Source organism: Acomys minous (assembly GCF_964271855.1).
Source record: "Acomys minous genome assembly, chromosome: 1".
In the NCBI taxonomy this organism is placed as follows: domain Eukaryota; kingdom Metazoa; phylum Chordata; class Mammalia; order Rodentia; family Muridae; genus Acomys; species Acomys minous.
The window spans coordinates 172,235,537-172,247,882 of record NC_140483.1 but is presented as its reverse complement, the minus strand read 5'-3'; the positions used below and the strand labels follow the sequence as shown (position 1 = coordinate 172,247,882).

The 12,346-nt window shown below is 38.2% G+C and overlaps 1 protein-coding gene across 8 annotated transcripts in view; it reads left to right on the top strand.

The window, feature by feature from the left end:
• Nucleotides 1–12,346, top strand: part of NFIB (nuclear factor I B) — a 217,570-nt gene that overhangs the window by 185,314 nt on the left and 19,910 nt on the right. For 4 of the 8 annotated variants that reach the window (XM_084796647.1, XM_084796646.1, XM_084796648.1 and 1 more), the window contains 2 exons: nt 558–640; nt 11,071–11,159. The exons of 1 other annotated variant lie outside the window; for it this stretch is intronic. In XM_084796647.1, coding sequence (XP_084652773.1) covers nt 558–640; nt 11,071–11,159 — 172 coding nt within the window. The remainder of the gene's footprint in view (nt 1–557; nt 641–11,070; nt 11,160–12,346) is intronic. 3 more of the 8 variants (XM_084796649.1, XM_084796650.1, XM_084796651.1) reach the window with 2 other exon arrangements.

Here is a 12,346-nt window from a genome sequence, read left to right as displayed (position 1 = left end):
ATGTAATATAATCCAACTGGGCTCTTCGTTTAGAAAGTATTAGTGGGGGATTTTTTTAAAGAGTTACACATTAAATAAAACATTTTTTTTCATCTCCTACTCATTAAGTACATCTGCTCAACCCTGTTGTTAAAAGCTGTCACTTTCCCTGACAATCCCTGTCACTTTTACGCTTAGAGTCACAGGCAGACATCACGCACTATCCCATTAGACATAGGTGAAAAGAGTTGTCTACGGAGAAAGAGACTCCATTGTAGCCAGGCCTCGGCCTCTAGACAGCACTGTAGCTACCACACTACAATGCGAGACACCCACACCAAAGGGTAGGTCAGGGCTTACTGCATCAATTTTTTTTAAGGGGGGCGGCGGTTAGTTGATTTGAATTCAATTACCATTTCTTTTCCATTACTTGCTGCTCACTCAGATGAAAGAGAAGAGAAACAGAAGAGACACTTTTTGGTAGTAAATCACACTTCTCTGGGTTTCTTATACATGGACAGGATGTTCGTTCTGACAGTTCACAATTTTTATCTTTGTTTTTGTTCTTCCTTAATCAGCCTACACAGCCTCAGGCACATCTCAAGCCAATCGATATGTGGGACTAAGCCCAAGAGACCCATCCTTCCTGCATCAGCAACAGGTGGGCACGTTTCACCCAGGTGGAATGGGGTAGCCACGCTTTGCTTCGGTGCTTTTCTCCATGTTGCCTCTCAGATCTGGACTCAGGATGGGGCTCACGGGGCTTCTGAGACCAAAATTGATCGTTTTGTTTTCCAAATTTTTTTTTCTCATTTATCCTTTGCTTCTCACCTATCTGGAGTTTCTGAAACTCGCTCACATCCTCTTCTGTCTTCCTAGCACATAACGACAGCATCCACAGAACTGTTGCATTCCAGCCACTCAGTATTGTTCTGCCTCACTGGACACTGAGGACTTGCTAGCCTATGTGGCTTTCTAGGGCTGACATGGAAAACCAGTTGAGAGCTGGCTTGAGTCAGTACATAATCTGTGTTTGAAGCAATTTTCTTCTCTCCAGATGTTTCACCCTTCCTAAGCACTTTAGTTCAAGAGGAGGATGCATTGTAAAGCTGAGCTCACGGGGGACACTTTATTCCTACTCTAATAGTTTAAGTTGCTTCACTGATTTCAGATGAGATAAAACACTTATTTTGCGGGGGTGGGGGTGGGGACGGGGGCTGATTCTGCCTTCTTACATCATTTATGTTTCAAGTAGCATTTTAAATTTCACATCTCATTAATGCTGTAAATTTAATGCAAATGAAGTGTTTACCCAAACTGTGAAAAACTACAGCCAGGATTAATGGTAGCTTATAAACAAATTAGCCACAGTCAAATGCATGTACCACACCAACCGAAACCCCAGCATTCTACCTACAGGGTCACAGAAAGACTTCTAAACTCTTCAGAATTGAAGTCTGTTTTATGAGGCATGTGTTCACTACTCTCAAGTTTGGATATCAGGGCAGTTTGAAATGAACAGTACGGAAAACATTACAGAAGGAAAAACAAACAAACAAAAAAAAAAAGTAGGCACCACACAGTGCCTAAGATAGAGCCAGGAATAAACACCTTGCTCTTCGATTGTAAGTTGTCTGTGCTTTTTATGTGGCTTATATATGTACTAAGCAAGCACAGTTAACTTATGCCCAGTGACTCAATTCTAGAATGGCCTGTCTGGTTTTCTCTTATTGTTCTCCAGGCCTTCCCTTTTACAGGCCAACATGACAGACCGTGTATGGGAAAGGTCACCACATGCAGAGTTCAGAGAGAACCTTAGAGAGGATAGCTCATCCACGATACTTGACATTTTGCAAGGTTACAATAACAAAACAGAACACAAGAGGACTGACTGAAGACATCTGTATATAGTTATGGAAATACCAAATAATAATTAGTGGCTTTGCTAGCCAATAGCTTTTCAATGTAATTCTCTGGAATGCTACTTTTTTCACCTCCAAAATTGATATGATATGAATACGTTCTAAGTACTACAGTTCTATTTAACACATGCATGTGTTCATTGTGGTTTTTTTTAAACGTATGCAGGATTTATAGGTTTTGGAAATTTGTTTTTTAACTCATTATACATTTTTTTCAGAAATATTTTTGTCATGGGACTTGCTGTTATTCTTTATGACACATCTCTAATTTCCAGTTAATTTTTAATTCAAAAACCATGCCTCCATTAGTTAACCTTTAGCCCCAAACACATTTAGAATATTATAATCAATCCCATGCATTTAGAAGCAATTGTCCTCTCTCTTTGCCCTAGCCCAGGGCAGCTTTAGTTTGTATCAATTAAGTTTAATGTCAGAGTCTCCTGTAATGACAATCAAAAAGTTTATTCATACCAAACCTCCTTAAACACTGTCTAAAGCTGCGTCAAGAAAGCTCAGCACACTAAGAACATGGAACTCAGTGTAGGCAGAAATCTGGGCACCTTTTAATTTGAGGAATGTATCCAACGGCCGTTCCAATAAAGATTGACACTTGTTCTGTAAGTGGGCAGTGTTGAATAAAGACCACTTCCAATGTGAATATATTATGAAAATTCAAATGTGGTTACTATTTATTAATATATGGTATCTATTAATCCTTGAAAGCAAAAAGCCATATGCTCCACAGTTACAATTTGTAAATAATGAAAAGATAGATAATTTATCTATCTCTTATATAATGGAATTTTGATATGAAGAAACCTACTTTGCCAAATACACAATGAAGTATGAGCTTGAAACATAAAGAAACAGCATAAATGTTCATCACATGACGTAAGCATGTCACTTAATCGAAGCACCAGTTAAAATCTATTATCTTTATTCTCTCAAACTACGAACAGTAAAGATGAAGCTGTATATTCACTGCACAGGAACAGAGAGGGCGAAATAGTTTAAATGACTTCAGTAAAGGTTATTCTTCCTCTGGCAAAAATGAGATTGATTTACTGTGTCCTCTCATTACTTTAGGAAGATTTAAAAGAGCCCGCTCTCCTAAGGGCAGCTCCTAAATGCATTTGGTTTAAAGTACTCAGTGATGGATGCAAAGGAAAATCAAGGGGTACATGAAATAAAAGTGATCAATCACTTGATATTAGCTAGGAGAAATTCAAAATTAGAAAGGCAATGGCTTTTGTCCGAGGGAGCTCTTTTAAACGTTCCCCATAACCTTTAATATATGTGACCCCTTAAAAATAAATATTGTCACCAGGTACATTCTTCAGTTCATGTGGGTTGCTTTGTAGAGATTTATCCTTTCGGCTTATGAAAAGTATTGATGTGTATTTTTGCATGCTATTTTTCCCTTAGAAAAGAAGTTAATATAGCTTACATAAATTAAAGCTAACAATAAATTTAAGACTATTGGATATTTTTGGCTGTCTCCTAATAACCTTCCCACAACATGACATTGCAGAAGGGCTTTCGCTATAGCTGTTTCTAACACATGGTCACACTGACATTTAATTGAAATACAAATATTAAAGTGTGTTCGTATTGGCAAATTTCAATAGTGAAGCACATGCTTTTACGCTTAGTTGCTTGATACACATTTTTATTAGTAGTTATACTTCTGCAAGCTCCTTTTTACAGTGATTATTTCTGATTAATGCCAGTTCCTAATAGCCTTGATATGTCAGCTGTTTTGTTTATTTTTTTTTCTTCTGATGCTGGCATTTCACCAATCATATAAATATGATACCTCATTTGAACTTAACAAATAAAGTCACGTAATTGTGGAAAGTATTTGAGAGCACTTCACTTTAAAGCAGGTGCTAACTTGTCATTAACGGCAGCCCTCCCTTCAGAGTATAAGCCTCAGCTGGAAAGCCGATCAGGACTTGCCTTTATGGCAAGACACTGCCTTGGGCTCTGTTCAAGGCCGGCTGCTGATCGTCTGCCTTTGGGATCATTGGCCGACTTGCTGCTTTTGCCACTGGTGTGGGAGAAATCTCCAAACCAGAACTGTTTCAACCAGAGCTTCATTCTGCTTTAACTTTCCTGTTGGAGGATGGTGCCGTGCCTAGAAGAACTCCAGCATCTCGCTTTAGCAAACTGGGCTCTGCTCTCTACTGCCAAAGGCCTTGCCTTGGTTTGGAGCACCTCAGAGAGGGGGAGGGAGGGCACCTTCCCTGGCTTCACTGTGCAGAAGTCCAGAGTGATACAGCCCTTATTTTCCTGCTTTCTACCTTGCTTGCACCCTGCACACATTCCCTCCTGTTGACAGTGACACAACACTGTCGCCCAAACTTTATCTTCTTGAGGAAACAGGAGTCATCCAGCAGCATGTTAGATTTTGCTTAGAAGGAATAGAAATTATTTTACAGTCCAGCCTAACAATTTTAATGTAGGTGACTATTATGAGAAGACTCAGTTAAATTAATACCGGCTCTTCATGTGCTAAGCTTCACAATTTGCTAATTCACCATCATAGGAAACTTAGTAATTTAAGTAATCTAGTTTATTACCATCAATTACAGTTCAGTGGAAGGTTGCTTTCACGCAGGAACCTTTAGTAATACACATAAATACCAGGGCATTTGACAAACTTTATTGTAAATTAGAGCTAAAAGTTTACAGCTAAGAAACTTCCTTTGTGGCCATAAGATACCCCACCATAGAGTCATCAGAGACCACATCACACTGTCCTAAGAGACCCTGCCAGATACCCAGAAGAGACCACATCATACTAACCAGCCAGCAAATTACACATTGACCCTGGGTAGACTGGAGATTGTGGTTTTAATGAATAGGAAGTTGCTTTTACCTTCCTTAAGTGAGACAATTAAGTCAAGTAAGCTCCTGATTGTAAGAAATAAGGCTTGCTCTTAGTCTCAAAAGGATGTCCTGACTACATTGCTATCTGTGACTAGAGCTGCTGGCTGAGTGCCTTGTCACTTACTGTGTGGGTTTTATTGGCACTTGAGCTTCAGCAGTTCCATTGCCCTGTGTGACTGGGCAAACTGTTATTTCAAGTTCAATTATCAACTAGTTAGGCTGAAATATTTTCAGCAGTTTTCCGGGTAGAATTTGAAAGTACTTTTCATTACACTAAAGATTTGTGTTACACAAAATAGCTTTTAAGAAATTGCCTCTCTAAGATTTCTTTCTTTTTTTTTTTTTTTAACTAAGACATGAAGTGAAATCCTCTTATAATATTTGTCCTGGCAAATGACAAAGCCAAAGCTTGGAACATAAAAACGATTGAAAAATCAGTCATTAGAAGCAAGCAATTGAAAAGGGACACAAGTGGATTATCAGCAGGCTTCTCAGTGGGGTCAGGAAACAGGCTATCAACACTCGGGCCATTCCTATTGTGGCTGTTGTTATCATAATTGACAGCATGACGCAAAAGCCTACCACATGACTTCTGGGTAGGTGTGTAAGTGGTAAGAGGTAACTTTTCACATATGCCTGCTGAAAAGGAAACACATCTAAAGGAAGTTTTAGTTAAAGTAATGGCTATGCAAATGTTTAGCTTTGGGGCTAGATTTGAAATTGAAAACAAGAATTCTTCCATCACCTTTCTGGCTTTTATTATTAATTCCTTTATTTGCTTTTTCTGGTTATCAAAGACAGGACTCTCTGCATAGTTTTCAAATTAATGTCAAAATGAAATTATGTTTAATGCAGCCTTAAATTTCAATCAACAAAAACACAAAGGGAAATTAATTATCTTCTTTCTTGAAAGACGCTCTCAGTGGGAAAATTCTAAAGATGATATTCACAACAATTTGAGCTGCACATGAACCTCAGGATAGGCAAGAAGCAGTGGCAGGCACGGTGGAGTTGGGACAGTGAAGGGGTTGGTAGAGTGGGGACATGCCAGGCATAGTGAGTGGGGAGAGTGGCAGGCATGATGGAATGGGGACATGACAGGGATGGTAGAGTGGGGTCATGACAAGCATGGTAGAGTAGGCACATGACAGGGATGGTGGAGTGGGGTCAGTGACAGGGATGATGGAGTGGGAGTCAGTGACAGGGATGATGGAGTGGGAGTCAGTGACAGGGATGATGGAGTGTGGTGAGAACCAAGGTTTAGGAGTCGGGACTTTGGTCTTTGCCTTGTGGTTAGGACAAGGGTTGCATACCTCTAGCATTCTTAGATACCTTGAGTTTCATAGGCACGAGTAACTTCCATCGAAAGGAAAGGACCCTTTGTTTTCCAACTTTTAAGGTATGACTTACAGTCAGTGACCTTGATGAAGTTCATGGATTATTTATAACCATTTAACTTCATCCTGTTAAGTATCAAGAAGCATGGCTTCCGAGATTGACAGGAGTGACTTTAAGGTACCAGGGCGCTCTTGACTTTTCTTCTTGATAGTTTCATTGTGGCCATTTTCCCCTGTTCGTTAATGCTCTACAGTATCCACTCACAGCTCTTTCTAGATGCTCCATAGCAATTAGTTGACAGTAATAGAAGAGAACTTTACCCATCCAACCAATACGTGGAGCACATGAACATTCAAGTGATGGTCTTTTTACACTCCTCCATCACCCTCCTCCCCCAGTCTGTTACCTTGAGCCATCAGGAGAAATGGAGAAACTCAAAGAGAACATGGAACATACAATTCAAGGTATTCCCTTGAGGGTCTTGTAAACCTGAAGTAAAATGAAGAGGGGAATTTTCTTGTTTTGGTTACTCAGTTTACCTCTGATGGCTTCTTGGTTCAGTTGGGAGCTCTTGTCATCATGGAGGGCTGGCTGTGCATTGTCTGGTCACTGAATCCAGCAAAGCTGGTCATTTCCTTTTTGCTTTTACTTTTCTCCAAGTTGCTATGAATTTAATAACTGACGTCCCTATGTATAACACTGAAGAGCCTTCATCTCAGTATACAAACTTGAATTTAAGGTCGTATTAATTCTTCATGGCTGTCAGCCTCTTAATACACTTACCTGAGTAGAGTACCTCAGGTATATCCTGTACCAATGGTATATCCATTGACATGTTTCTTCCTATGCTGATTTTTCATTTTAATTAAGTAAGCAGTTGAGATTCCTACCGGGCTCTGGACTATGTAATAGGAGGCGACCTAGAACTTCTGATCCTCTTGCCTCCACTTCCCAGTTGCTGGAAGTGTAAGCATGCAGCACCATACTTGGTTTTATGTGGTCCTGGGGACCAGGGATCAAACCCAGGGCCAAAATCCCCTTCAAAAGGAGGAACTCCAGCCTAAGAATGTATCCAGGGAAGTTTTCATCTTCACGTCTTTCTTAATACTTTGCAGTAGTTTTTATCTGATCACTATACCCATCACTTTTGGGGGCCTTCCTATTTCTTTCACTTCCTGTTTCTTTTTGGAATACTGGTACATATTGCTTTTATAGACAGTCTATTATTGTTGTAGGTACATATAAGTTAAATAAATAAAATGGCATGTGATTGTGTTTTGTACAGATATACATATTATTAACTCTGACTTTCAGAGTATCAAAAAAATCAGAATGGGCCCTTTCTCTACACAGACACTAACAGGGTGAGTTTCTAAGCTCACTTGCATGTGGTCTTTTATTCTCCTATGGGAGAGGAGATCACATCTTGTTTTATGAAGTAAAATACTTGGAAAATCACACAGAAGTTTTAAACTTACAAAAATGTAACTGAGATGAAAGGTATATGTTTATGTACCAATCTGGGAGGCAGAAGCAGGCAGATGTCTGTGAGTTCGAGGCCAGCCTGGTCTACAAAGCAAATCCGGGACAGCCAAAACTACACAGAGAAACACTGTCTCGAAAAACCAAAACCAGAATCCAATTTCAAAATTTCATTAGACATAATTGACAATTGAATTTTCTAGAACTGAACCTTTCTTAGAATAATAACTAGACCATTGGTTCTCAACCTTCCTAATGCTGTGACCCTTTAATACTGTTCCTCATGTTGTGGTGACCCCCAGCCATAAAATTATTTCTTTGCTACTTCATAACTATAGTTTTGCAACTGTTATGAATTGTAATGTAACTATCTGATGTGCAGGAGACCTGACATGCCGTCCATTTGAAAGGGTCTTGTAACCACCAAAGGGGCCATGAGCCATAATTTGAAAACCATTGGGATAGACTGTCACTACCCTAAATCTAAAAACAGTAGTTATATATTATATAAAATCTATTTAAAGTGAAATTGTGTTTAGCATCTTGAATTATCATAATGAAATATTTCATATGTTACCCTAAAGAAGCTTACATGCATTTAGTTTGAGTCTTTCAGTATTAAAAATCTGTCCTGAATTTGCTTGGTCAAAGAGTGTGTTGGCTAAATAAGTTACTTAAATAGCCTGATTTGTGTAGACATTCGGTTGGTGAAATCTTTGGTGATTAATAGCTGATTTTTATTTTAGTTATTTAACTGTTTCTCTTACCTATACTCTTTAAATTTTTTCTTTATTGGATAGTTTATTAGTTGAAAGACAGTTAATAAAAAAGATAATTAAAAAAAGAGTGAGAGAGAAATGCCCTTACTCAAGTAACTTGGCTCAAGTGAGCAATAATATATACTAAGATGGCACAAAGATTTGTCTCCTTAGATGTTTTGAAAGTATATGCATTGCTGGCCCATAATATAAATAAATACATTCAAATTATATTTTGAAATTTTAGTTATGAATGAAAATTCATTCAATATAAATAGTATCTTGCCAATTTCTTTAGCATTAAATTATCATTAAATATAATCTTTGGTAAGTTTGTATATGTTTAAGCATTTTTTTCTGTTTTTGAGAAAAAATAACTTTAAAATGTCTAACTGTGTACATGTATGCATATATATTAGTGATAAATAGAAAACATAAATGTGTACATGTATGCATATATATAACTAGTGATAAATAGAAAACATAACTACGTACATATATGCATATATATATATATATATTGGTGATAAATAGAAATAGTTTGGTTTAGCCTCTTTGAAAGTATATGTAGGAAAGAAAAGCAAAAAATATATGTTGACTTTAAATGTTCAGGATGAAGTCAAAGATTGACCACTTGAAAATTTTAGGAGTGGTTAGAGAAAAAAGCAGCCTGCATGTAAGTAGCCAATTTGCATAAACATCCTTCCAGAAAGACCTTAGTGGCTCAGCCTTGTCTGAGCTAGCCCATGGAATTTTATGGTTTGGGCAGAATTACCAGCCTCCAGAGAAAGTAGGTCCCCCTGGAAACTCCGCTGTAGCTAGTCACTAGAAGAATTGGTTGCACTGTGCCTGAGTAGACCACTTGTTTCTTCACAAGCTGACCTCACTCAAAACTGACATTCACTGGTGAAAATGGGTCAGTCGGTGGCTCCCAAGGTGACCTTATATGAGTCAAGTTCTTTTCTTTTAAGGCTCATAGTTTGAAATGCGTTCCCTTTATTTCTAAAGATAAACACTGTAGCCTAGCACGTTGATTCTGTTTAGAAGGCCCACTCAGAGAACTCAAAACAAAACAACAACAACAACAAAAAAAACAAACCAGGAAACAACCCAAACCCTGCACCACTGGATAGACCTGTGCACCCGGTCCTCAGGAGGCTGAGGACAGCACGTCCAGGGACAGACTGAACTAGATAGTGAGGTCTTGTGTGTCCACCTCCCTCCCTGTCCTGTCTCCTTAAAAACAAATCTCGCAATGCTGCTTCGCATACAGTATAGACTAAACACATTTTCTTCTTTGCAACAGCAGAAATATGTCATCTGTTTAAACATGAATAAGTATATACTCTTCTCCTTTGTACGAACTGTGGCATGTTTCCAGGATGACTACTTCTCGTTCCATTTATTTTCTGTTATGACTTCTTTATAGCATCGAGCACTCTGTTCATCTCCCTCTCTGTCTACCTGAGGGGACTTTTTTCAGGTCTTCATAAAACTATTTTTACTTTAAACACTCAAGTCATTTCAACGCACCTTTGAAATTGTAGATTGCCCGCTCCGAACAAGAGCTATCCTCAGGGTTTCGCTTAAGCTGTCCAGACACTGGAGTCTGACGGGAGGAGACCACGTTTTCAGCACAGAGTTAAGGCAATTTGTCCCGAGTTTAAAGGCTTTTGGCTACAGTCACCATCTAGAAACCCTCACGGAAGAGGGGCAAGCCAGCTTCAGTAAGGCAGCCTCTTTTCTATACGAGATGCAGTTATTTATAGCCTGACTATCCAAAGGTTAAAAACCACGATTTTTTAGTGTGTTCCCCCCCCCCCCCCCATCCCTGCAATGGCAGATAAGTTTACTTCCTTAAACATAAAAATAAGCAGTATGTCTTTTCAATAAATCTGCTAGCACTGTAGGGCAGCTGTTAACCAAACAGCACTGGATAGGGTTACTGGGAAGCACTGGGAAGGGTAGGCAGGATGTAAGCATCAGGGAGAATTTGTCTCAGGCCCTGTCTAGCGGCTTTCTCCGCTTTCTTCAAGTGCAGGCAAGCATTTCCAATGCCACGACTCTGAGTTTTACAGAAAACTCAAGCTCTTTTTTTTTTTTTTTAAACTCTTCCCTAGCAACGCCACTTAAGGTAAAATGCAGTTATTGACGTGAAAACCGGGAGGCCTCCCAGCCTCTCTACCTGTTAGGGTGAACTCTCTCCTCTAAACTGCATGTCTTCTGTTTTGCAAACTGCATGCTTTACAGATATTGATTATTTTACTCTGCACAGATGATTTGGTATGTCGCATAGAAAATAAAAGCAGCATTTTTTTTATTTCCTTTCTAAAATAATCTCTCTATTGAACATTATTAACGTTTTCTTTTATTTCAGCTCAATTTCTCCTCTAATACTGGCTAATTGTTACGTTCTAAGCACTTGTTTCTCTGTATGCTTTAATTAATGGAGAAGCATATTGCAATAACTTTTTTTCTAAGGGAAAGTCTGCAAATTTTGCTTTATAGAGTAAGATTTTTGTTTTGTTTTGTTTGTTTTGTTTCGTTTAATTTGTTTTTTTTTTTTGTTTTTTTTTACGTTGCCTCTTGGGAAAGTAAGAGTAATGCCATGTTCAGTTCTAGTTTGCATGTGTTCATTTAAATACTAAAAACTGCAGTACTGCTCGATCCATATCTGACTGCTAGGTTTCAATTGACAGCTGAGGATTTGTGACTGGACCATGAATCAAAACGGCAGGCATTTATACCCCAGTACCAGTGAGGATACATTGGGAATTACTTGGCAAAGGTAACATTTTAATTATTTCCAAACCTGCACTTACACTTAAAAAGTACATGACCTAGAGTGTTTGTTTTTAATTAGTTGTTCAGAAACTATGATAAAGGTTTAGTTGTTTGGCTATGCCACCCCTCTACCCCAACCCCTCTCATTAATTCCTGTTTAATGCAGAATCAGATCACTCTAGGACTGGCATATGTTAACTGGTCATTGGAATTTCTCAATACTGTCAAATGTTTGGGACAATTTATAACATTTTGGTGGAAATCGGAGGATTATAATATGACATTTAGATTTAAGGACCTGAAAATGAAGTCATAGCTTTAGGCAAGATATTTCTGCTACCTAAGGACAAAACATTGGTTTGTTTGTTGTTGGTTTTTTTTATTTTTATTTTTTTACATTATATGTATTTTCTCATTTCAACTCTTTCCTCTCCTGCTAATGCTAAGCCTTTTTAGGATCATTTATTCATGTTTCAGTGGGAAAAGACTAGAAGAAAAATTTCATGTCAGTCAGTTTAGCTGTTGTTCAGAGCACCGGTGAGCTTCGGAGTGGACTGTGCAGTTAAAGAAGAAATTTTGTTTAAGTGGTTTTAATGTGTTTGCAAAGTGATGTAATTGACTTTATTAGGTTGGCTAAGAAATTTATTTGAAAATAGTTCTGATATTATCTTATGTTTTGGTTTTTAAAAAAATACATATAAGGTAGTTGTTATCTTTTCCAAGCAGTTTGTGTCAAATAAATAATTTATGCTATGATATATATTAAAATATAAAGGTGAAAAAAGGGGAGTAAGGTAATCCTTGAGTTTGCTGACAGTAGAGCCAACATGGTTTTTTTCCTTGCCCTGATTGTAATCATTGAAGTCATTAGTATCTGCATGAAGCCAGGTGCTGAGATGTTGGTTATAAAAGAGATGTTTGTCAACAGTGGGTGATGGGTCTTGCTGTGCGCTCAAGTAACCAAATGTCTTCCTTTACTTGGATAAAAGCTAAGAAGGCAACCTGGATTTTGTTTTGGTTTTGTTTTTGGGTTTTTTTGTTTGTTTGTTTGTTTTAATTAGAAAAATAAATTTATTCATTTTACATGTGAGTGTTTTGCCTGCATGTATTGTGAGCATCCCATGCATGTTGCGTGCCTCAAGGGTCACACGAGGGCATTTGGTTCTCTGGAGTTAGAGTTAAGGATGGTGA